At 43.8% G+C, this 27,714-nt stretch overlaps 1 protein-coding gene across 1 annotated transcript in view; it reads right to left on the minus strand.

Annotated features, from left to right (window-relative positions):
• Positions 1 to 253: 253 nt before the first annotated feature.
• Positions 254 to 27,714, minus strand: part of LOC146783086 (olfactory receptor 11A1-like) — a 38,671-nt gene continuing 11,210 nt past the window's right edge. The window contains exon 2 of the mRNA XM_085637282.1: positions 254 to 1,215. Within this exon, the coding sequence (XP_085493408.1) occupies positions 254 to 1,215 (962 nt within the window). The remainder of the gene's footprint in view (positions 1,216 to 27,714) is intronic.

Here is a 27,714-nt window from a genome sequence, read left to right on the forward strand (position 1 = left end):
AAATAAAGGAATGAAGTCCATTACAGTTTTGAACCACCACTCAGTATAGGAAAAAATATCATTTACCATTTTATGTCTGTTTGCTACCTCAGACATCAATTACACATCAGTATGTCTTTCCTCATCAACCCATCTGTTCTTCAAGGTCATATAAGTGCACGCCGCTGCCTGGCTGTAAGCTTGCTCTCACACAGTTCTTACCACCACTGAGATCACCACCTGCCCACAATAGAAAATGACCACATTTAGCTTTCTAGACGTGTATAAACGTTGTCTTTTTCAACTTGTATTTCCTCAAAGCATCCATGATGGCCTTGTTCTTCAAAGCGTACACAATGGGGTTAACCATTGGGGTGGCCATGGTGTACAACAGCGACAAGGCTTTGTTTACGTTCAGTGTGTGTCCTGCTGATGGTACCATGTACATTATAATCAGGAGTCCAAAGTATGTGCTGACCACCACAAGGTGGGCACTGCAAGTAGAAAATGTTTTTTTTCTCCCCCTGGCACACGGAATTTTAAAAACCGCTGCCATGATACATAAGTAGGATATTATGATGAATACAAAAGGTGGAGGTGCAATAAAAGATGACACATAAAATGTTAGCGTTTTAAACTGGGTGGTGTCAGAGCAAGCAGCTTTCATAAGAGGTTCATAATCACAGAAGAAATGGTCAATCAGCCCCTGGCCAAAGAACTGGACTGTGCTTATTACTGAGACATCAAAGAGCGCAAGGGAGAAGCCGGCCACCCAGGCACTCACAGCCAGCTGAAGACAGCCTCTCTGGTCCATGAGTCTTGGGTAATGTAAAGGAAAGCATATGGCCACAAATCTGTCATAAGCCATCACTGTGAGAAGGAAGCACTCTGTGGTCGCCAGCCAACCAAAGAAGAAATACTGGATCAAACACAGCTGAAGAGAGATGAGATAGAGGTGTGTCAGGAACCCGCCCAGTAAGGTGGGCACCACACTGGATGTGGAACAGACGTCCAGGAGGGCCAGGTTCCCAAGGAAGAAGTACATGGGAGAATGAAGACTGGCTTCCAGGTACACTGCTGCAACCATCAAGATATTTCCAGACACAGTTAACAAATAAACTGTGAGAAACATTAGGAACAGGAAAGGATTCATCCCTGGTAGAGCCTGCAGTCCCAGAAGCAGGAATATTGGAGTATCTGATGTGTTCCTCAAACAGTATGATTGTGCCACGCTTGCTGTTTAGTACAAAAAAGAACAGAATTACATAAATTATCTGTGATTGATAGAGATAATAAGAATACTGGAGTCCAAAGTGCCATCACCCCTCTTTAACTACAGTAGCTGATTGTTCCTGGGCTTGCACGTCATCATACAAGGACACACCACACACACACACACTCAATGACTACAGTAACAATTGTATCACAAAGAAAGAACTAAAAACAGCAAGTGAGAACTTCTGATGACACACAGGCTGCCAAAAAAACATTAATACCTCTGTCATCCAATATCTGCACTGGAGGACCTATGGAATTATTTAATACATTTTATATTTAAATACATCATTTTATAATTTAAATAAGTAAGTATTCTTTATTCCTTGATTAATTAAAATCATTGCAATATACTTAATTGTAGTTATTGGAACAAGGAAAAAAAGGTAAAATCATATTGATTAATGGCTAAGAAGCAAACTCTGACTGTGATTGTGGTGTGTTCACTGAGAAATCAGTGCGACGTTTTATAGGGACAAATATGACATAAAATAGAGACAACAGTACTCTGATCCAAAATGCAAAGTGCTGGTGCATAAACAAGTCAGCGCCATCTGGAGTCTAGATCTTCTCAAATTTTTTGTATGCTCATCGACTCGAGTGCTTCCAGTTAGACTTTGATAGTCAGTCAAGACATAAACAATAATTAGGCATAAAGTGCTGGTGCTTTTACTATGAGTGTGGACTTTCCACCTTGTGGGTACATAAGACAGGAGTGCACCCATTCCAATGTAAAAAAACAACTGGTAGAAAGAGTACCCACTCCACACAAATTAGTGTTAGATAAGGCAGCCCAGGTAAAAAGCTTCCGGTGCTAATACGTGTGTAATTCCACAACTGAGCTCCTTGGGACAGCGCCATTCCCAATGGAAGCCCTGGAGCCCCCCTCACCCCTCTTATCACTGTCAATGCTCTTCCGGTTGCTTGGCAACATAGGTGAGGAACCTCACTGCGTTGCAGGACAATAGGACTGAGTTCCCATTTAGAAGAGCCATCACTGCAGGGTGGCATGACCTGTATTGAGAGAGCTCTTAAAGCTGGCTGTAGAAGTTTTCACCTATGGGTTAGGAGGGCCAGGCACACACAGAGCAGATGGATCAAACCTTTGTGGATGTGGGATGTACCAACATAAGCGACAATGGTTGTTGGGCCAAGACTACTTCTAGTTGGAGACCAGGTCCTTTGATGGGAAAATGAAGAGGGAAATAAGCAGAAAAGCATGTTTCCTGGCCACAGAGAAGTGAGAGGTCAGATATTGCTGTGGGCCCCAGGACACGTAAGATGACAGAGCTGCCCATGCATGGAGTTTGTGGGCAAGTTCAGCCTTGTCTGATGTCCCTGACAAAGAAGTGGCTGCTCTGTTAGTAATCTGCTTGAATGCGGCGTATTCCGTGGCTGTGTTCCCGACATCCTCTAGTTGCATGTCTGTAATCAATATTTGTATGACAAAATGCCATGAGAACTTGCCGTGGGGCTGTTTGTCAATTTCTGGCAGCACAGGCAGGCCACAGTGTCAGAGGGGCACATCTCAGCCTCCAATACAATTTAGCAAGGGACCAATGGAATTAGCTTCAGAATTGTATACTTACACTATAAATATATCTGATTGTGAAGTGTGGCATAGGTTCCCCTGCCACACCTTATCTTAACGTTATCCGCAATGCACAACACAAAGATTACCATGAAATGCACACCACAATCCAGATCCCTGCAAATATGTGACCAAATTTCAACAAATGTTCATCAACCTGCTTGATATCCTAGCAGCGGATACAATAGTCTTTTTCAAAACTGTGCCAAGGGGATCAGCTCCAGAGGGTCTGAGACCTGGTAATATCTCTGCACTGCTTCAAAGCCTCTGCTAGATCCTGAAATCTAACTGCACATCCCACCCTCCAAGAGCCTCATCTGAGTTGGAGAGAGGCTCCGACGAAACAACTCAGAACTGGTTTAAAGCTGGACACCTCTTTGAGTGTCACCCATGGACTTCCACACCAATGCCAGATTGGTTATCACCCATACCTCCAGTGAGAGAGCCCCTACTGCATGAGCCCAAAGAGAGTCAGCTGGCTGGTGCGCCTACTGCATAATCCCAAAGAGGGTCAGATAGACTGAGCCCCTACCACATGATCCCAAATAGGGTTAGATATGTGGAGTCCTTACTGCATGAGCCCAAGGACGGTCAACTGGGCAGAGCCCCTACTGCATCAGCACACATATGGTCAGATAGGAGGAGTGACTACTGCTTGATCCCAAAGACGGTCATATTGGGACCAAAAGATAAGAACCCATGCTGCACCATATTAAAGCCAGATCTCGGCTTAAACAGGATGGCGTGCCCCAATTGTATGTTGTCCTTTATCGAAATACCAGCCTTCAATAATATTAGAAGGAATTGCAAGATAGATCGTGAATTCACACTGAAAGATAATGTTTTAAAATGCTCATTATTAAACACCAAATCATTAGTTACACATAAAATGGAATTCACGCTTTTATTTATACCTACAAGATAGACATACAATACTTCTTACAGATACCTTCAGGATATAAAATTATGCAGGTAGATAGACACCTATAGAAAGGAGGTGGGTTGGCCATCGTTACCCAGTACCTTGGGTCTCTAAGTGTCTGAGAAGGATCACTGACATAATATCGACTACCAAAATATAGACCTACAAAAATATCGATGCCAAAATATCGAATGCAAAAATATCGAATTCCTATCTACAAACAGGTAAGTAAAAAAATATCGAGTCAAAAATATCGTTGTAAAAAATATAGTCAGTCAAAATATTGCATTTTTTTAAATGTATTAAAAGTAATGTAAAAAAAATAAAATAATAAATATAATTAACTAAAACATATTTAAAAATACTTAAATACCCTTAAAAATAATAAATAATTAATGTAACTTCAAAAAAATAAACTTACATTTTTATTTTTTAATAGATATATATAAACGTAATATTAATACAAAATAATCAATATTTTTACCGTAGGATAGCGGCTGGGTAAAATGTACCATTACCACTCCAGTGAGTGCAACAGTAGGGAAAGCGTCAGATAGCGTAGGGGTAAAAATAACTATTCCCACTTCAAAGAGTGCAACAGTAGGGAAAGCGTCAGATAGCGTAGGGTTAAAAATTACTATACCCACTCCAAAGAGTGCAACAGTAGGGAAAACGTTGGATAGCGTAGGGGTCAAAATTACTATTCCCACTCCAAAGAGTGCAACAGTAGGGAAAGCGTTGGATAGCGGGAGGGTAAAATTTACTATTCCCACTCGAGTGAGTGCAACAATAGGGAAAGCGTTGGATAGCGTATGGGTAAAAACGTATGGGTAAAAATTACAGTTCCCACTCCAAAGAGTGCAACAGTAGGGAAAGCGTTGGATAGCGGGAGGGTAAAACTTACTATTCCCACTCCAGTGAGTGCAACAATAGGGAAAGCGTTGGATAGCGTATGGGTAAAAACAACCATTCCCATTCCAAAGAGTGCAACAGTAGGGAAAGCGTTGGATAGCAGGAGGGTAACATTTACTATTCCCACTCCAGTGAGTGTAACAATAGGGAAAGCGTCAGAAATCGTAGGGGTAAAAATTACTATACCCACTCCAAAGAGTGCAACAGTAGGGAAAACGTTGGATAGCGTGGGGGTAAAATTTATTATTCCCACTCCAAAGAGTGCAACAGCAGGGAAAACGTTGGATAGCGGGAGGGTAAAATTAACTATTCCCACTCCAGTGAGTGCAACAATAGGGAAAACGTTGGATAGCGGGAGGGTAACATTTACTATTACCACTCCAAAGAGTGCAACAGTGGGGAAAGCGTTGGATAGCAGGAGGTAAAAATGTACTATTCCCACTCCAGTGAGTGCAACAATAGGGAAAACGTTGGATAGCGTACGGGTAAAAATTACTATTCCCACTCCACAGAGTGCAACAGTAGGGAAAGCATTGGATAGCGTAGGGGTAAAAATTACTATTCCCACTCCAGAGAGTGCAACAGTAGGGTAAGTGTTGGATAGGGGGAGGGTCAAATTTACTATTCCCACTCCAGTGACTGCAACAGTAGGGAAAGAGTTGGATAGCGGTAGGGTAAAAATTACTATTCCCACTCCAGAGAGTGCAACAGTAGGGAAAGCGTTGGATAGCGTAGGGGTAAAAATTACTATTCCCACTCCAGAGAGTGCAACAGAAGGGAAAGGGTTGGATAGCGGGAGGTTCAAATTTACTATTCCCACTCCAGTGAGTGCAACACTAGAGAAAGCGTTGGATTGCGGTAGGGTAAAAATTACTATTCCCACTCCAGTGACTGCAACAATAGGGAAAGCGTTGGATAGCGTATGGGTAAAAATTACTATTCTCACTCCAACGAATGCAACAGTAAAGATAGCGTTGGATAGCGTAGGGGTAAAAATTACTATTCCCACTCCAGTGAGCGCAACAATAGGGAAAGCGTTGGATAGCGTATGTGTAAAAATTACTTTTCCCACTCCAAAGAGTGCAACAGTAGGGAAAGCGTTGGATAGCGGGTGGGTAAAATTTACTATTCCCACTCCAGAGAGAGCAACAATAGGGAAAGCGTTGGATAGCGTAGGGGTAAAAATTTCTATTCCCACTCCAAAGAGTGCAACAGTAGGGAAAACGTTGGATAGCGGGAGGGTAAAATTTACTATCCCCAGTCCAGTGAGTGCAACAATAGGGAATGCGTTGGATAGCGTATGGGTAAAAATTACTATTCCCACTCCAAAGAGTGCAACAGTAGGGAAAGCGTTGGATAGCGGGAGGGTAAAATTTACTATTCCCATTCCAGTGAGTGCAACAATAGGGAAAGCGTTGGATAGCGTAGGGGTAAAAATTACTATTCCCATTCCAAAGAGTGCAACAGTAGGGAAAGCGTTGGATAGAGTAGGGGTAAAAATTACTCTTCCCACTCCTATCAGTGAATGAGTAGGGAAAATAATAATTTAATATGTTTATTAAAATAATTAAATTATTAATACCAATACAACAAATATTACAATTAATTACCAATCACAAAATATTTAATAATCAAATAATTATAAATACCAATAAATATTGTTTATTTAATTAATTACCTATTAATAATTAATTAAACAATTAATTTTCAATACCAAAAATGATTAAATACAAATAATACCAATTAATAATTAATTAATAGTAAATTAATAATCAATACACAAAATTAATTTCAAGAATTAATTATTTAAAATTAAATTACTTCTCACCATATTCCCCTATAAACCCACAACCCACTACAAATAATAAATTAAAATAATTAACATAATTATCAATTAAACAATTAATAAAAATTCATTACCAATTAATACAAATTAATTACCAATTAATAATTAATCAACAACCAATTACCAATTAATACTAATTAATTACCAATTAATAATTAATCAACAACCAATTAATTTTCAATACCAAAAATTCATAAATAATAAAAAATGCAAATTAATAATTAATTACCAGTAAATTAATTATCAATACCAATAAATAAAAATATATATTTACTTAATTATTATTAAATTACTTCCCACCCTATTCCCCTATAAACCCACAACCCGCTACGGAATTAAATTACGCAAAAATTTAAAAACATAAAATTCATTACTTTACAAAAAATTAAACATACATTACAAAAAATAATATACACTTTTAACACATATACTAACATGCAAAACACTTTAAAAAATCGATATTAATAACAATTCGATATTTTTTCATGCCTATATTATGACATTCGAAATTACTTACCTGCAATTCGATATTTTTAACGACTATATTATGTCCATTCGATATTGTGTCCATTCTATATTTTAGACTCGATATTATGTCCATTCGATATTTTTTTTCGATATTATGTCTAGTTACCGTCTCAGAACTCAGAAACAGTTATGCAGAGAACAGGAGTGAGTTTTGAGATCTAAATATGACCCTCATGACAGAGAAGTCTATAAAAGAACAATTGCAGAATATAAAAGCCTCATACTAAGAGACAAAAACTAAATATTTCATAGATAAGATTCATCATTCGGAAAATTCAGTAAAGGAACTTTTTTGCACAGTAAAAAAATAGTTGCAAAAATTGGCAATAACTGCAACCGCACCTTTTGTGACAATCTCACAAATTTCTTTCAGAAAAAAGTAAAAGAAGTCTTTGATTCTTTTACATTAAATCATCAATGAGGACATAAACCCAGATGGCTAAATTACTACCATCAAAAACTATTCTGGACTGGTTCTTAAAAGAAGATCAAGTTTTAAACCTGAAAGAGTCAATCAGATCAGGATGCTCATTAGATCCGTGCCCTCCAAAAATTGTTCATTTAGCTCCCAGTATTTTCTGAGCTTTATTCATAAAAATCCTAAAAAAGTTATTAGCAAGGGATATATTCCCTCTGAATGGAAGTTGGCATCAATCCTACCTTTGCTAAAAAAAAAATTGATCTTGAGCCGCAGGAGCCCAGCAGCTAGAGGCTTATATCCAGACTCCCCTTTCCGGCTAGATTGCTGGAATAGGCTCTGAACATTGAACTCATGTCCTGCACTGACAGCAATAATGTATTGGATCATTCTCAATATGGATTTAGGAAGGCACACAGCACAGACACAGCTCTGCTTACCGCATCGGAGGAATTAGGATATGTCATGGACAATGAGGCCAGGGCGTACTAAGACTGCTTGATCTCTCAACCGTACCATCTTAAATGACCGATTAGTGGAACTAGGAATACGAGGTGAGGCATTGAAGTTATTAAAGGCTTTTTTAACCGATAGAACAAATCATGTAGCAATGGGTGAATTTACATCCAAGCAATTTCGCTTACCTTGTGGAGTACCTCAGGGCTCTTCGTTGAGCCCCACTCTTTTCAATCTTTATTTTGCCCCTTTGGCTAAACTTATAAAGACAATGGATTTCTCTGTGGTGTCCACCGCAGAGGACACCCAAATTGTGGTGCCAATGTTTAAAGACCTTGAGGAAGTTGTACAAAGGTTTAGTTCCTGTATGACCCAAATGGAACAATGGATGAGAGCAAATTGCTTAAAGCTTAATGCAGGGAAAACAGAGGTCCTTCTGTTTGTAAAAGATAAATCCTTCTGGAACCCAATTTGTTGGCCTCAGGACATGGGACCATTACCAACACCAGTACAGAAAGGAAGGAACATACGAATCTTCTTTGATGGCAAACTTAATTTTAAACATCAAGTTTATGCACTCACATCCTCTGTGTTTTTTACTCCGAAAATAATCTGAAAAATCTGCCCCTGCATCCCCTATGATCTTCAAAAAACAGTAGTGTCCACTTTAGTTCTACCCAAAATGGACTATGGGAACACCCTTTTTATTGTAATTCGGAAAAAATCCCTGCAAAAGCTCCAGATGTTGCAAAATGCTTCAGCTCGACTCCTAACAGGGCTTCCTAAACATCAGTCCCAGGCCTTGATCAAACTGCATTGGCTCCCAATGGCCAGACGCTTGGATTTGAAGACTCTCTGCATTCATTTTAAAGCACCGCAATAAGAGACCGAACTACCTTCGTTCAAAATGTGTCTGGTATACTCCAAAAAGGAAGCTTAGATCCTCAGATGCAATGCTCTTAACACTACCAAGGATAAGGTGAGCAACCTGGGATTCAGAACATATCAAAGACTGATTTGCACATTGATTGAAGCACAGGCAGACAGTGCCCGGCGGTGGCGCATAAAAGCGGCAGCGGGGTGCCGCAATGCGGGAGCCCATTGATTGAAACATAGGCACTTTAGCGCACAATGACACCTTTTGGTAGCATTTTGCACAGCCCTACAGGTACCAGGTCTACCGGGGCGATACCTGGACTACAACACCCGGCAACACCCATGCCAGGAGGCACTCACGCTGCCAGACTGCGCCAGGTGGCGGCTCATAAAAGCAGCAGGGGGCTCTCGTGGCAGCAGGCTCCCGCGGCACGGGACGTGAGCAGGTGTGCCTGGTCCGCGCCCGGGCAAAGCCGGGGCCAAGGGCAGGCCCATCTGCGCCCGGCCGCGTCTGGACGAGGCTGGGCGGGGCGATGTTTGTTGGCTGGTCAACAAAGTAGCAGTTACGGCATCAGCCCAGTTCGGACTAAAGGTAAGGAGATGGTGAAGCGCTAGACTACCATGCCCTCTGGTAAGGAGCGCCCGTAAACCTCATCTATCACCAGCTTTGTGACTACAGCAATGGGGTCCATCACTAGTGGGATCGAGTCAGTGGAGGAGAGACTGGGGGCTACTAAACGGGCCTTGCAAAATAGTAATTCAGAGGTAATAGAGAATGAACAAGGGACAGAATGCACAGGTGCAGGTGACCGTTTGCGGGTTCTCGATCAAGACACAGGCGTTTCGATATTGACTGATTCAGAGGGAACAAGTGATAGCCAACAAGGTGGACTTTTAGATACTCTTCGCCCACCTCCGCCAAAGAAATCCAAAGCCTGTGGAAAGACAAAGAAAGTTGCTTTGCCCTTGGTAACACGAAAGAAAACTCTGATATCCCCCACTAGGAGGGCTGCAAGTGCCCCGGACATAGATGCTGGGGGGGCTCGAAAGGAAATGAACTTCCTGGTGCTTCATTACCACTTGCACAACTTGCTAGTTTGATTGAAGTGTCTTTGAAACCATTGTTTGAACCTCTTTTAAGGCTTCTGAATAGTATTGATGCAATAATCAAAATCTTAAGTGCTTCTAAGGCAATTTCAGGTACAGGTACAAGTACTGGTCCAAATTTACAACCCGATCCTGTTGCAACATATGCATCACATCTTATCCCTACCACTCATTGCCCGAGCATGAAAGACTGCGCTAATATTAACATTGACAATTTAACAGGATCAGCTCAGGCTCCTCCAGATAAAGCAACTGCGATGGGCAGCGGCCGGCCTACTTTAATACCTGGCATGAGAGAGCGAGAAGTGCCCCATAATCTAGACAGTCAACGACCTAATTGTAAAGCCGGAGAGTGGAAAAACCACGCAAGAACATCACACCTCCCATCCGAAGTCACGCCATAAGGAATTGTTCTTAACAATGTTCCCCCGTTGTCAATTAATAAGGAGGAGGATTGGTATCAGCTGAAGAACAAAACTGTCCATTGGACGACCAAAGCTGCGAAACGGATTAAAAGCGATGGTTTATTCCATAATGTAAATAATGTTGAACGGGTCACACGGATAGGTTCACAGCCACAAGCAGAATCTGGTGATTGTTTTGTTGTAAGTTTTAAGTATAGGTTCATAGTCCATCGCCTTATGGATAGGCTCTCTTGGTGTAACACCACTAGTGGTCCATTGAGGCAGTACCATTAGGGTACTCTTACAAGCCACAATCCTGTATGGGTCATGGCTTTGTACCGCGACCAGCTGTACCATTGTGTGATTTTTCAATACCAACTTTCAATCCTTTTTCAACACTAGACCATGTAGATTGACTTCATTTGGTTTCCCCTCCTTATTTTGGACAAAATAAACAAAATGTAAAAATAAGCCAGTTTAGGAGCTCCCAGAGTGGCATCGATAAGCAAGCATTATCTATAGTGCCCGTGACAGCTAGTTTTGATTCATCTGACCTTGTGGAGACAGTATTATCTCTGTCTAGAGCTCCTACGCAGGGGGAGGTGGTTCAAACCTTGGTAACAGCTGAGACATCTGTGAGTCCTCAAGGTGGCTCTGAGCTAGTCACCTCTTGTACAGAGGGTGTGAATGGTAGTCCGGACGGTTTCTCTACACATGGCAGTCTCTTTTGGAACGTCCCTGGTTTGGCCAACAAGGTAAAATCTGCACAATGGATTGCCTTTATTGAAAAATACAATATTATATGTTTGCAAGAAACTTGGATGAGAGAGCCCGTCCATGTAAATGGCTCTGTTTCTATTCTTACCCCAGCCACTGTTGCTTTAGGTGGTCATGCTACGGGCGGACTCTTGACACTGATTTCAACAACATTGTTTGGTAAAATTGGCAAAGTCCAGCTTTGTTCACCGCACTTTCAGATTATTGACAGTCTGATTAGGAAAAAGGTAACGCTGATTCTCATCAATTTTTATCATAATAATTTTAATAGTAATAATATCGACATTGCTCTGGAATTAGAATCCCTATTAAGTAGACACATTCAGGAGATAAATATGTAATTTGTAGTGTTATGGGGAGGTGACTTTAATTGCAAACTTTGCCCCCTCTTAAAAACATCTGCATGCCATCTGATGGATGGAGATAGAGATGGTGGCTGTCATGTTTCCCATAATCCCTCTGGTAATCTTTTTAGTTCATTACTGTCAACATTCTCACTCTTTCTCACATTGGACCTGGACACACAGGAAGATTCGGATCCAGTTTCATTTGTTGGTAGAGGGACAGGGACTTTAACGGATTTCATTGCGCTGTCTCATTATTTTAAACCGTATTCTGTGAGTTTTATAATTCATAAAATTTGTCTTAGTGATCATATCCCACTATCTCTGGAATCACAAACACTCATTGGTGATCAAGTTGCTCCTGGTAAATCAAGTCCCAGGGGCCACTGCGAGCGTGGTCTATTATAAAACCTGATCTTGTTTTGCAACAGGTTATATCTTCTAATTTGAGGCAAGTATTAGACTGTCTGAATGACTCCTCAAATCCTCTATCTATGTTAACATCATTTGGGGCAATAATAGAGACTATTAATGCCGCTCTAACTTATAAATCCAATAAGTTATGTCAGAAGGAAAAAAAGTGGTTTAATAGTGACTGCAATAAGTTAGTTAAGTCTCTGAAGGTAAAACCAGAGGTAAGACAGTCACGCATCGAATATAAACAGGCGCTAGAGAGACGCAAAACAGAAATAAGGCAAGATGCCTGAGGGCAACTTCATACAGCGTGCCGGAGTACAGACCCAAGGCTGTTCTGGCAAACTGTAAATCAGGATTATTTTAACAGTTCAATCAAAAGCAAAATTGACTCTATAATCATGACTGAAATCTGGGTAGAACACTTTACTGGCCTACACAAAAATGATATTGACCAGCATCCCTGTGCAATTCCTAAATATGGGGCACTAGCATGTCCGACACTAGATGAGGTGGAAAGGGCCTTAAATCGGACTGTGAGGAACAAGGCCTCTGGTCCGGACGGTATCCCAGCGGAACTTTTTTTAGATTATCTCCCACTGTGGCTCCCATTGTTAACTAACATTTTAAGTGGCTATGCGACCCCGGGCGCCCCTGACTCATGGCGAACTGTGATAATAGTTCCCATTTTTAAAAAGGGGATAGGTCTAACCCTAACTGTTATCTACCTACCTCCCTAATCGATTGCACCTGCAAATTAATGTAAAGGGTAATATTAGAGCGGCTGGAGGACTGGGTATCCGCTAGCGGGAAGTTCTCAGATATTGAATACGGGTTCAGGAGGGGTCTGGGCACAATAGAACAATGCCTCAATCTGCACCTCGCCATAGCAAATACACCTTGGCAAAGCCAGGTTCACTCTATTTAGGGGTTATGGACCTGACGTCGGCCTCTGACTGGGTGCAGAGAGGCAGACTTCTAATGCGATAATTATCATATATAACTCTCTTTGTATGGAGCTGGAGTTTGGGGATCCTGCACGGCAGAGGGTCTTCAAAGGGCAGAGAACATGTTTTTGAGGCGCTTGCTGACAGTTCCCAAAAGTACCTCTGCCACCATTTCATTTGTGAACTGGGTCTGATCCCTCTGATCTTTCGAATGCAATTAGCACCGATGCTCCTGAGGCATTCAATTTGGGCTAAGGAAGAAAGAGACTTAAATCGTGCGATTATCTTAGATTGTTTACAACTAGACTGCACAACTAAAATACCCTTGCTCAATTATATAAAAAATCAATGTGAGACTGTGGGCCTGGGGGATTTTATTCGTAAACCAGAAAGCATTGTCAAGGTTTCAAAAGCAAAGCTGATAAAGGATTTTTTATCATACTTTTATGTTACTATAAGATCCCTAGCGACAGGAAAGAAAAGGGTAGTCGAACACTCAATGCTAGTTTGCATGCCAGGCATTGAACCTTATCTTTTCCTCTATTTTAGCCATGCTAAACTGTTTTATTTAATAAGATTCAGGTTCGGTATTTCACACTTTCTTGTTTCATATCCACGTAAAGTTTACTGTGATGATAAGTTGCACCCGTGTGCTCGTGACTCGGAGTCGACTCACAGTACTCTACACCTTATGTTTTTTTGTAAACTTTATACTGAACCCAGGCGTGTCTTTTTAATACCACTTTAACATTTTTTAAATATCAGGAAATGTCGGGCTGCATTATATCATCTCCAGCTTTTAAAAGATGAATTTACCTGCTTGATGATTTATAGATGTATTTCCTCTGCTGTGCGGTTGCGGGATATTGTTGGGAAATGTTTTCTTCTTCTTCAGCTTCCAATGAGGCTCCTTTGTGGACACACTCACTCGTGATATTGGTACCCCGGAAATAAATCTGCTATTGTCATGGAATTAGCATAAGATCTGCATATTTTACTTATTTGAACATTTTTTTTTTCTCTTTGTATTAATTGTTTTTAAGATGTGTTTTTTTATGGTTGAGATTCAACCAAATAAAGATCTTTGACTGACTGACTGAGACTGATTGGCGTATTGCTGGGTCTCCACTGGGGAGGCATGTGAGTAAAAGTAGGATGGGTTTAGCCCAGGTCTCTTGACGGGGGGTGAATGTTTGATCAGCATTATATCCATCATTAGTGTGTCTTTTGCTTTCTCGCCCTAAGTAAGCCAGTTTTGCCCAGACTCCTCGGCTCACTGTGCCACTGGATTCAATCTAGCCTGATGAGGGTGATATCCCAAAGCCGGTCCAGTATGCTTGTCCAGAGAGGACCTGGCTTTGCAGTTCGGACCAGACTATTCCCATGAGGAGCAGGGTGAAGACTGATTTGCTTATGGCTGGGTCTAACCTGGGGTGGCCAGTGAGCAAAAGAACAAAGGATTTAACCCTGATCCCTTGACTGGGGGAGAATGTTTGATTTATTCCACATTCCGCCCATCATTTATATATCTTATGATTCAAAATAGGGTTAGGTGGCCAGATCATCCACTTCATGAGCCCAAAGAGGGTCAGACAGACTAAACACCCACTGCATGAATGGACAGAGCACCCACTGCATGATCCCAATGAGGGACAGGTGGACAGAGAGCTTATCGCATGAGCCCAAAGAGGGTCAGATGGAGAGAGCACCTACTGCATGAGCCCAAAGAGGGTCAGATGGACAGAGCACCTACTGCATGAGCCCAAAGAGGGACAGATGGACAGAGCTCCTACTGCATGAGCCCAAAGAGGGTCAGACAGACAAAACACCCACTGCATGAATGGACAGAGCACCCACTGCACGATCCCAATGAGGGACAGATGGACAGAGAGCTTATCGCATGAGCCCAAAGAGGGTCAGATGGACAGAGCACCTACTGCATGAGCCCAAAGAGGGTCAGACAGACTAAACACCCACTGCATGAATGGACAGAGCACCCACTGCACGATCCCAATGAGGGACAGATGGACAGAGAGCTTATCGCATGAGCCCAAAGAGGGTCAGATGGAGAGAGCACCTACTGCATGAGCCCAAAGAGGGTCAGATGGACAGAGCACCTACTGCATGAGCCCAAAGAGGGACAGATGGACAGAGCACCTACTGCATGAGCCCAAAGAGGGACAGACGGACAAAACACCCACTGCATGAATGGACAGAGCACCCACTGCACGATCCCAATGAGGGACAGATGGACAGAGAGCTTATCGCATGAGCCCAAAGAGGGTCAGATGGAGAGAGCATCTCCTGCATGAGCCCAAAGAGGGTCAGATGGACAGAGCGCCTACTGCATGAGCCCAAAGAGGGTCAGACAGATGTTTTCATCCCTTTGACTTGTTTCTAGTACTTCACATGCACCACACTCTCCTTGACCTGTTGACAAATGGGTCAAACTTGCCTCTTAGATACTTTCCTCTCTCACTGATCCCAGCATGTCAACACTGGTTGTCTTACCTGCATGGCCTTCTATTCTGATGCCTCCAAGGTTCTCTTTCCCTGTTTATCCTCTTTATAAATATATTTTCTTCATTGATTAGGCTGCAGATTCTCCCCCCTTGAGTGTTGCTGTCACTGTGAAAGAAACCCGCGCATCATCATTTCACACTGAAGCAGACCCACACCACCCCATCTGTGATGTAAGTTTTGTGTCGACCTCCACAGTGCCCACAAAAACATACCGACGAGAAGGTCCCACAGTCTTACATTAATGAGGTCCTTCTCCTCCTGAAGGGCATCAAACATGCAATCAGTGGTCCATGGGAAAAGGCTTCTCCGGGTGGTAAAGCACTTATTACATCAGTGGGCATTTAACAATTTAACAGACTCATTTTGGCTCATCCTAGCAGGATAGATTTTCAGATGTTTATTCCAAGGTCAGACTTTTGTTAAGGACATTGAAGATGACATAATGATATGTGGGGAGAACAAAGACGACAGTGAGATATCAGTGAATGTGCTAAGTAAACTCTCCAAGGCAGGTTGAACGCTCAGGAAAGTATTGTTTCAATGTGGATGAAGTGGAAGACTTGGACCACATTACTCTGGTAAGGAGTGAATCCCAAATGTGGTCTACGGAAGGTGGAAAAGGGGTGCCCAAACCTCCAAACAAGAACCATCTCAAGTCTTTTGTGGGCCTGACAGACAATGATGATAAAAGTGTTGGTCATTTCAACACAAAACAGACTTCCTCTGTGGCCAATTTTAAAAGGGCCTCTGTAGGAGTTCGGTAGTGAACAAATACGTTTTTACACTGGGAAAAGAACATCCTTTGGACAGTGCTTAATTTGTAAAATATTAAGTGCCGGGGCTCTGACCAGGAGGACACTGCAGATTGCACCACCCATCGCCCCTGTCATCACTGCCAAACAACTACTAACCTTTCTCTATTGCATGTAAATGCGACAGTTCAGATTATTCAAGGTCTCCAAAGCTAAAGGAATGGCTCAGGAGGCAGGTATTTGTAATTCTTTAATGTATATTATTTTCCTAAACAACTGTTATACGGCTCATCTCTAAATTACATGAGCAGCGCCACCTTGTGGCAGACTGCCCTAAGTGTGGTGTTGACAGTTAGGTGCCGGTGCTGAGCACCGGAAACCAATTATGTGCCGGTGCTCAGCACCGGAAAGCTCCGGCTCAAATTAAGCACTGCCTTTCGACACAAAATGTTACACCATTCTATGCAGGTGGCCCCAAGTCCTACTCTTGCAGCTCCCCCTACAGTGCTGACCTTCACACTGTCTATCACAAGACGTGTCATGACAAGAAATGTGCCTGGGAGATACTGTGCACACACTCTCAGGAAGCACAAACACACTAACACAATCGGTTAGAAATACAATGTAACGGGTGCTCGAAAGGCAGGTGAGCCACGACTTCTTCTTCTGTAGGACCATGTCCAAAACAAGACCAAGATTACAAGCACTGCAGAAATAATTCAAAGCAAGGTTCCATTGTAAGTACCCAACCAACAGGCTTTATTTCCATATAGCATTTCAGAAGTCTTTCCTTTACCAACACGTGTTTCGTCTAAGCTGTAAGTACACCAGCAGACTGCATCAGGGCGATAATGGCAAATGCACAAACTTCATAGTATCCCCTAAATAGGGAAGGACCATCAAGGTTACATTGATCAACAATCACGCTGGAGCAGTCCAGGTTATTGCAGTGGTGCTGGGGGTAGGGGTGCAGGGGCTGATGCGGCACCCCAAGATATCTCTGATGGGTTCTCACTGAGAATGAACAGTCGAGAGGCCTTGGAGCATTTGCTGTAGCTCAAGTACAGGCTGTCAGCAGACAAAGGGCTGCCCATTAATTCAACATGAGAGCTGTGCCTACAGTTCCTTTCTCTGACTGCAAAGTTTGGTTATTTTGTAATTTTATTGTGACATTGGCAAGGGTGCTATTGTCCTATTGGAAGTCATGAAAATGACCCCATTTGCCATGGTTTGATCATGAAAAACTGTCATAATTAGAGAGTAGAGGGCCTCTCATTCGACATAGAGGAAGTCGCTCAAGGATACCTCCTGTCATTTCTGCCCCATTTATGAAGGCATTCTTGGTCCACACACTGTGTCCCTGCCAATGTTTTGAGTGAGAAAGACAATTTTGGTTAAAGCCTCTATTTAGAAAACGGAATATTCGTTCATGCCAGGAGACACTCGATTAGTGCTTCCAGGGCAAGGATTGTAAACTCATTGTCTGTTTTGTGAAGTTTATGGAGGAGGATGCCATGGGAACTGGCCAACAGATAATCTTCGGGAGCACTTTATTGTGCAGCACAAGCACTCATTTATTGCACTAGGCTTTTTGAACTTAAATTATAAATTCCAGGGCACGAAGTCCTTCCCAACAACTGGATTTGGTCATCTCCTTGAAGCACCACTGTGAAGGAACCTTTGCGCTATATATATCCTTTTCAGAGTTGACTAGTCTTAACATATTTTAGTTTGTTTTAGATTGTATACATGGCAATTATTTTAATTAGGCCTGGGCCAAAATTCCGTTCCGTTCGCGGAAATTGCGATATTTTGGCATTTTCGCGTTCCGCGGAACGTGCGAAAATGTCAAAATTTCCGCATTCCGCAGCTTAGCGATAATTTGTTTCTTGCTCGCGCTGTAAAATAATACATTCTCGCGCGCGCGCGATCGCCTTACCTGAATCCCTGCGTTCTCCGACAAGTTTTCTTGACCCGGTCGCGTTCTCCACGAGATGTTGGATTTTGGTAGCCATTTTGCGCTGTCTCGCGACAGTCATTTGTCACGCGATCACGTCATTTGTCGCGCGATCACGTCTTTCTTCTCGCGATTATGCACCGCACGAGTATGAGAAGATTGAGATCTCGAACATGTCATTCTACATCACGAGCCAGAGGATGAGGACGCGGGCACATGTAATCGAACGCGAACAGGAGAAAGAGACCGCGAACACGTCATAACCAACGCGACACGGACAAAGAAGAGAACGTGATAATGTCGTTTTCGTCACGCCGGCGGAAGTAATGTGAAGCTCGAGAACTCAACAACGTAAAATTTTCAATTTGGAGAGGAATATCGGCTCTAGCAGCATGAAACCATCTGCAAATGCTGATTTTGGATGAAAAGAACTCCTTACATTGACATTTGGCTTTCCTTTTTTGTGCAAGGAGTCATTTTTTTAAAAGGTGGAGAGAGGGAGGAAGTGACACAGAATCTCCAACTTCCTGTTCCTGTCCAGCAGGCTCCTCCCAGTGCTTTGTCCATCTCCTGCTCATTCTGCCTTTGGATTTGGAGCTGGAAAGATCACTCTTTTTGTCTGCTGCATCATTGCAATTGGATTTCAGGATTTTTGGAATAGGATATTTTACAAGTAAGTGGTTGTTGTGTTTGATTGTGGGCATTGTAGTTGTTGTAACTACAATTTATTTTTGATAATTAAATAATTATCATCATTCCTTTTTTATTTTTTTATTTTGTGGGTTGTAGTAGTAGGCCCGAGCTAGCCATGGGCATGGCCTCATGGGTGTGTGTGTGCATGATGAAGAAACTGTTCCTTTTGTTTTTTGAATGTATTTCATTTCCAAGCACATTTAGGGCATGGATGGCATTGGATTGAGTTGGGGAAGTGTGTTTTTTGGGGTGGCCTTTGTGATGTTGTTGGGCCTGGCCATGTGGCTGGTGGCCATTTTGAGGCCTAGGCCTGCAAGCTTGCCTGGCCTTGTCTGCCAACAGGCCTGCTTTCATCCACTAGGACCAGAGCGGGTAGCCACAGCTTTATTAATCTACTGTTTTCTGTGTGCTCTGTTGAATTTCAACTTCATTTAGGGCTTGGATGGCATTGGATTGAGTTGGGGAAGTGTGCTTTTTGGGGGTGGCCTTGCTGATGTTGTTGGGCCTGGCCATGTGGCTGGTGGCCATTTTGAGGCCTAGGCCTGCAAGCTTGCCTGGCCTTGTCTGCCAACAGGCCTGCTTTCATCCACTAGGACCAGAGCAGGTTGCCACAACTTTTTTAATCTACTGTTTTCTGTGTGCTCTGTTGAATTTCGACTTCATTTAGGGCTTGGATGGCATTGGATTGAGTTGGGGAAGTGTGCTTTTTGGGGGTGGCCTTGCTGATGTTGTTGGGCCTGGCCATGTGGCTGGTGGCCATTTTGAGGCCTAGGCCTGCAAGCTTGCCTGGACTTGTCTGCCAACAGGCCTGCTTTCATCCACTAGGACCAGAGCAGGTAGCCACAGCTTTATTAATCTACTGGTTTCTGTGTGCTCTGTTGAATTTCGACTTCATTTAGGGCTTGGATGGCATTGGATTGAGTTGGGGAAGTGTGCTTTTTGGGGGTGGCCTTGCTGATGTTGTTGGGCCTGGCCATGTGGCTGGTGGCCATTTTGAGGCCTAGGCCTGCAAGCTTGCCTGGCCTTGTCTGCCAACAGGCCTGCTTTTTCATCCACTAGGATCAGAGCAGGTAGCCACAGCTTTATTGATCAAGTGTTTTCTATGTGATCTGTTGAATTTAGACATCATTTAGGGCATGGATGGCATTGGGTTGAGTTGGGGAAGTGTGTTTTTTGGGGTGGCCTTTGTGATGTTGTTGGGCCTGGCCATGTGGCTGGTGGCCATTTTGAGGCCTAGGCCTGCAAGCTTGCCTGGCCTTGTCTGCCAACAGGCCTGCTATTTCATCCACTAGGACCAGAGCAGGTAGCCACAGCTTTATTAATCTACTGTTTTCTGTGTGCTCTGTTGAATTTCGACTTCATTTAGGGCTTGGATGGCATTGGATTGAGTTGGGGAAGTGTGCTTTTTGGGGGTGGCCTTGCTGATGTTGTTGGGCCTGTCCATGTGGCTGGTGGCCATTTTGAGGCCTAGGCCTGCAAGCTTGCCTGGCCTTGTCTGCCAACAGGCCTGCTTTTTCATCCACTAGGATCAGAGCAGGTAGCCACAGCTTTATTGATCAAGTGTTTTCTATGTGATCTGTTGAATTTAGACATCATTTAGGGCATGGATGGCATTGGATTGAGTTGGGGAAGTGTGTTTTTTGGGGTGGCCTTTGTGATGTTGGGCCTGGCCATGTGGCTGGTGGCCATTTTGAGGCCTAGGCCTGCAAGCTTGCCTGGCCTTGTCTGCCAACAGGCCTGCTTTCATCCACTAGGACCAGAGCAGGTAGCCACAGCTTTATTAATCTACTTTTTTCTGTGTGCTCTGTTGAATTTCGACTTCATTTAGGGCTTGGATGGCATTGGATTGAGTTGGGGAAGTGTGCTTTTTGGGGGTGGCCTTGCTGATGTTGTTGGGCCTGGCCATGTGGCTGGTGGCTATTTTGAGGCCTAGGCCTGCAAGCTTGCCTGGCCTTGTCTGCCAACAGGCCTGCTTTTTCATCCACTAGGATCAGAGCAGGTAGCCACAGCTTTATTGATCAAGTGTTTTCTATGTGATCTGTTGAATTTAGACATCATTTAGGGCATGGATGGCATTGGATTGAGTTGGGGAAGTGTGTTTTTTGGGGTGGCCTTTGTGATGTTGTTGGGCCTGGCCATGTGGCTGGTGGCCATTTTGAGGCCTAGGCCTGCAAGCTTGCCTGGCCTTGTCTGCCAACAGGCCTGCTTTTTCATCCACTAGGACCAGAGCAGGTAGCCACAGCTTTATTAATCTACTGTTTTCTGTGTGCTCTGTTGAATTTCGACTTCATTTAGGGCTTGGATGGCATTGGATTGAGTTGGGGAAGTGTGCTTTTTGGGGGTGGCCTTGCTGATGTTGTTGGGCCTGTCCATGTGGCTGGTGGCCATTTTGAGGCCTAGGCCTGCAAGCTTGCCTGGCCTTGTCTGCCAACAGGCCTGCTTTTTCATCCACTAGGATCAGAGCAGGTAGCCACAGCTTTATTGATCAAGTGTTTTCTATGTGATCTGTTGAATTTAGACATCATTTAGGGCATGGATGGCATTGGATTGAGTTGGGGAAGTGTGTTTTTTGGGGTGGCCTTTGTGATGTTGGGCCTGGCCATGTGGCTGGTGGCCATTTTGAGGCCTAGGCCTGCAAGCTTGCCTGGCCTTGTCTGCCAACAGGCCTGATTTCATCCACTAGGACCAGAGCAGGTAGCCACAGCTTTATTAATCTACTTTTTTCTGTGTGCTCTGTTGAATTTCGACTTCATTTAGGGCTTGGATGGCATTGGATTGAGTTGGGGAAGTGTGCTTTTTGGGGGTGGCCTTGCTGATGTTGTTGGGCCTGGCCATGTGGCTGGTGGCCATTTTGAGGCCTAGGCCTGCAAGCTTGCCTGGCCTTGTCTGCCAACAGGCCTGCTTTTTCATCCACTAGGATCAGAGCAGGTAGCCACAGCTTTATTGATCAAGTGTTTTCTATGCGATCTGTTGAATTTAGACTTCATTTAGGGCATGGATGGCATTGGATTGAGTTGGGGAAGTGTGCTTTTTGGGGGGTGGCCTTGCTGATGTTGGTTTTCTTAAAGACAATCCATGCTTTTTTTATGTGTCTGGTCACTGGTGTGTTGGTGTGCAATGCATGCACCCTGCAGAGCTTTTTGGGGCCTGTGAATGTTCCTACATTTTGTTGCATTAAAAAGTCAGAGCAGTGTGCTTTAGCAGGCATCCTTTACCTGGCTTTTATAGGCCTTTTGTCAGCTCCTGGTGTTTCCCAGGCCCCCGGCTTCTTTGTGATTTGTGTGTGTCCATGTGGGTGGTGGCCTTTTTGGGTGTTTGGACTGAGAGTATTAGTGTCCTGCGTTTGCCAAAGGCCTGCATGGTTTTCCTATTGGCTCTTTGGCTTACTGCTTCCATCCATCCACCCCCTTTGCCAGCAGCAGCTCCATGGATGCTGAGATGCTCAAATAATGCAATGGTCCACCCCACTTCCATTAGATTTTTATTTTGTTGTTTATTATTAACTTTCCTATCCTTCCTGAGAGTGTAGTGTGTGGCTGTACACAGTAGTATAACATAGCTCTAGTTTAAAAAAATAGTCATAAATGGCTAGACTATCTTTTGTTTGCACTAGTACAGTACTAAGTAGCTGAACCACAACAACAAATGCAACATTTCACTGATGTTCTTCTCCTGTCTTCTTTGCTTTTAGGTGCACAAAAGACAGAGTAGGAGGTGTCATCGGCATCACCTAGCTACCCGTTGTACTGCCAGCCAGACAGAAGTCCTGCTGCGCATCATGCCCACGTGTGACCAGAACTTGTTGTGCATCTGCCTCCTGCCTGACATCTGAAGAAGATGGCCCCAAAGAATGGTACCAGGTCCAGTACCAAGAAAGTTGCCGGTGAGAAGAAGGAACAGTAAAAGGAAGTGCCATTAACCACGACTGGTGATGTGCCGGCCAATGTTTTTTTTGGCACCAAAGCATTGTCCGGGAACCAAGCTGGGAGCAGCAGAGCGGTCCAAACCCACCAACCTAGGCCCAAGGGCTTTAGTGTCGCAGAGGTAGCCAGTCTACTAACGAGCAGCGATGTTCAAGAAATGTCATTACCGCAAAGTAGTACACAATCAAGTTCAACGCAGGCGCAAACTCAGCAGATCAGTGTCAAGCCGCCGCAACCAGAACAGCAGCAGCCGCCGCAACCAGAACAGCAGCAGCCGCCGCAACCAGAACAGCAGCAGCCGCCGCAACAGCTCACCATAGTAGTTGTTGCTCCTGACGTAGGGGCATTTCAGGAAATCGAGCTTCCTGCAGACAAAGTGGAGCGAAGTCAAACCACTGTTTCAGAAGATCAATTGTCTTCCAGACCACCAGCAAGGAAAAGGAGGCTTAGTCCATCATCTTCTTCTTCAAGCCCCGCTTCTGATGATCGTGATGACACTTGGGTCCCACCAGCTCGGTCTGAGAGTGATGTACGCCACAAGACATTGCTTCTGAAAAGGAAGATCCCATAAAAACTTAGAGTTATGGAGGTAGATGTAGAAGAGGGGGGTGATGATGGTAATGAAGACGAGCCAGTCATCACGCACATTACTCCCGCTCCAAAGGGATTGGAGACCGACATTCTCACCCTATCCAGAAAGGCTGCTACTGAGCGGGATGTAGCACGGATCTCACCAACACAGGTTACACCACCACTACCTCCAGCTGCCATATTTTCCAAGTCCCGGCAGGGACCTACATCCAGCTCAACCATCTCAGTAGGTAGTGGTAGTAAAAGTCACAGTGTAGGTGGACAGGGTCACATATTTTCAAGCACCCCCTCAAGTTCATCTGGTGTTGAAAGTGGCACATCCAGCAGTGCCAGAAAGTTCTCCTCCCCAGTTTGGGACTTCTTTTCTGTTAGCGCCAAGGAGGAGAACGTTGCTATAGGCTCAATTTGCCGCCAAGGTGTTCGGCGTGGTAAGCTTGGTACAAACTATGGTACCGGAGGACAAGCAAGTCATCTCAGAATACACCACAATATCGTGTGGGAGGTTCACCTACTTAAGTTAAAAGAAAGTAGAAAAACTCAACCCATTGAAGTTGGTCAAGGTGAATCAGGGAGCGATATTATTGTGGTGGAAGGTGAAGAAGAGGGACGCATTTCTAGCCCTGTCCCCAGTACTGCAGTGGTAATGCCCACATCCTCCTCAGTAACATCAGAGTGGCACCGCAGTAAGAGCCATACTCAGAGTCAGGCTGAGACACCAAGGCGACCGGCGACTACCTCAATGAGACAATCTGTGTCGTTGAGCCTTAGAGGGTTAATGAAAACAGCACCACTAAGGAAAGTAAGCCAGCCTACCATTGAGAGCATGTTTAGGTTGGAGGGGCATTTCCAACGCAACCACCCAACGGCACGATTGTACAATGCGAAGCTGGCTAAAATGTTAGCACTGGACCTTCTTCCTTTTTCATTTGTGGAAGGGGTGGGTTTCCTTGAATTTGTGTCTGCCATCTGCCCTAAATGGAAGGTTCCCAGCTGGTCCTATTTTGCACAAATTGCTGTTCCGGCACTACATCATGATGTGCTGGAATTGGTTGGTCAAGGTTTGCAGCAGAGTGCTGTGCACAATATCCACCTGACAACAGACATGTGGAGCAGTTGCCAAGCCACAGATTACATGTGCATCACTGCACACTGGATCTCTTTTGTGGGGGTTAGAGATCAACTATCTGCACGAGGTGTTGTTGACACAGCTGCGATTTTTGAAGGTACTCGGAAACATGCAACTGTAGCCATGTTCGCCATGGAGAAATCTCATACGGCTGAAAACATTTTAAAAGAGTTTCGCACCAAGGTTTTGGAATGGCTGCGGCCCAGAGGGCTTCGTATTGGTTTTGTTGCCACAGACAATGGCAGTAATGTACTTAAGGCCATGGAACTTGGTTCCTATTTCAGGGTTCCGTGTTTGGCGCACTGCATAATCATTATAGTTCAAGACTTTCTGAAAAAAGAACCCACAGTCAGCAATTTACTGGCCATCTGCCGAAGAATATGCACTCATTTCAGCCATTCTTTTAAAGCTCGGAAGCAGCTGAGGATCATCCAACGTGAATTTAGGATGCCAGTCAAGGCACTCATCCAGGAGGTGGCAACACGTTGGAACTCAACGTATTACATGCTTGATCGTCTGTACGAACAGCACAGGTCACTCCATGAATATGTCTGGCACAGAAGCAGTGATGCTAGTGTTAAAGGCATGACCCTTCAGAAGGAGCAATGGACCCTAATTAAATGCCTGACTGAGATGCTGTCTGCTTTTGAGGTCTTCACACGTGAAGTCAGCAAGGAGGACTGTACAATGGGACAAGCTATCCCATTGTTGCAAATGCTAGAGCATGAGCTGAATAATGTGTCTGAATCCTACAAAGGTGTAGAGGACAGAAGGCAAGCCCATAACTTGGTGGAGAGCTTATCCAGGCGCTTAACTGAAAATGTAAGGATACAAAATAAAATTTTGTCACAAAAACATTACATTTGTGCCACAATTCTGGATCCACGTGCAAAATTAGGCCTAGTGAACACATTCCTTGCTTTTTCCGACAATGATGTTGCCTGCTACAAAAGTTGTATAGCTGAAGCAGCCATTAAGTTTGAAAAGAAAGGGCTGCTAATTAAAAGCCCGCCACATCAACCCACAACAAGTACTGATACTGAAGCAGGCCATGCAGAATCAAGTGCAACTTCGTCGGCTGAGGGCAGTGCGGTTGGCTCACAATCACAACACTCACCATCACCATCGACTACAGAAACAATAACTGGATCATTAGGTCGAGTACAATCATTATCAGATTGGTATGTAAAGATGGGCTATTGTAAGCACAGTGCTGATGCACAGAAAAAACAGCACAAAAGCTTACCAGCAGCAATCCTGAACATTGAGCGGATGGTCCAGGCCTATCTGGATGACCCAACAGAGGTGTACGTTGATCAAAACCCAGTGCAGTATTGGTATAGGAAAAGGTCTGAATGGCCACAGCTCAGCAGGCTGGCGATAAGCTATCTGGCTTGCCCTGTCGCAAGTGTCTCTTCCGAACGTGTTTTCAGTGCTGCTGGTTCCATTGTAACCTTGAGAAGGACCAGTCTATCTCCAAAAAACGTGGAGAGGTTAACAATGATCAAAATGAATCAGCACTTCATACCACCGAATTACACAATGCATGAATCAACAGAGGAAGATGAGGACAGCAGCTCAGGTGACGGAAGTATTGTGTCAGATGATTACCTACTACTGGAAGAACCCCCAGAGTTTGAGGACGAGCTATACTTCCCTGACAATTAGGCTCGCACTTACTGTCTTCCTCCCTTTTTTCCCCCTTTGTTTATGTGTCTGTCGTTCCGGTTATGAACTTGTGAATCGCAACAAATCCATTATCACCGTCTTCTACTCTTCTAATTTAAGATACAAGTTTCAGGTGTCTGCCATTTGACACTACAGTCCTCAGAATCCAGCTCCTCCGCTCGATCATACTGAATCTCCTGCTCAATTCCATTTCCCTCATGAATGATGATTGGATGATGGTAAAAACAAATTCAAACTTTCCTCGTCCTTCCAAAACAAGTGGACCATGATGAATCAGATGACTACTATAGCTATCCTCCTTTCAGAGCCGAGAGAGACTGGCCATTAACTGAAAATAAGATGCAACAGGTAATGATTGATGCCATGCATTGGCCGCAGAATTGCAGACTGAATGATGTAGATTTTGTTGTGTGTGTTGCGCATGAATTGATGTAATTGTGCACTGCCACTAATCAACTTTCTACAGAACACACTAATTTTCCCCTTCTTGCAAACAAGAAATGTGTACTTCTCCTGCATCTTGGTGATACATTGCTTTTAATTCAATACAGGAAGGGGACTCACTCAATCTGCGCAATGCAAATGACTGTGACTTAACAGCACCGTCCATCATGATGATGGCGAAAGAGACGGCCTGCAGCGTTAACAAGATGAGATGGAACAGGTAATGATTGATGCCATGCATTGGCCGCAGAATCGCAGACTGAATGATGTAGATTTTGTTGTGTGTGTTGCGCATGAATTGATGTAATTGTGCACTGCCACTAATCAACTTTCTACAGAACACACTAATTTTCCCCTTCTTGCAAACAAGAAATGTGTACTTCTCCTGCATCTTGGTGATACATTGCTTTTAATTCAATACAGGAAGGGGACTCACTCAATCTGCGCAATGCAAATGACTGTGACTTAACAGCACCGTCCATCATGATGATGGCGAAAGAGACGGCCTGCAGCGTTAACAAGATGAGATGGAACAGGTAATGATTGATGCCATGCATTGGCCGCAGAATCGCAGACTGAATGATGTAGATTTTGTTGTGTGTGTTGCGCATGAATTGATGTAATTGTGCACTGCCACTAATCAACTTTCTACAGAACACACTAATTTTCCCCTTCTTGCAAACAAGAAATGTGTACTTCTCCTGCATCTTGGTGATACATTGCTGTTAATTCAATACAGGAAGGGGACTCACTCAATCTGCGCAATGCAAATGACTGTGACTTAACAGCACCTTCCATCATGATGATGGCGAAAGAGACGGCCTGCAGCGTTAACAAGATGAGATGGTCCAGGTAATGATTGATGCCATGCATTGGCTGCAGAATCGCAGACTGAATGATGTAGATTTTGTTGTGTGCGTTGCGCATGAATTGATGTAATTGTGCACTGCCACTAATCAACTTTCTACAGAACACACTAATTTTCCCCTTCTTGCAAACAAGAAATGTGTACTTCTCCTGCATCTTGGTGATACATTGCTTTTAATTCAATACAGGAAGGGGACACACTCAATCTGCGCAATGCAAATGACTGTGACTTAACAGCACCGTCCATCATGATGATGGTGAAAGAGATGGCCCGTTAACTTAAGATGAGAAGGAACAGGTAATGAATGATGACAATTAATGGCATGCATTGGACACCTGACTCTGAGCTATTG

Source organism: Triturus cristatus, chromosome 12 (assembly GCF_964204655.1).
Source record: "Triturus cristatus chromosome 12, aTriCri1.1, whole genome shotgun sequence".
Taxonomy (NCBI): domain Eukaryota; kingdom Metazoa; phylum Chordata; class Amphibia; order Caudata; family Salamandridae; genus Triturus; species Triturus cristatus.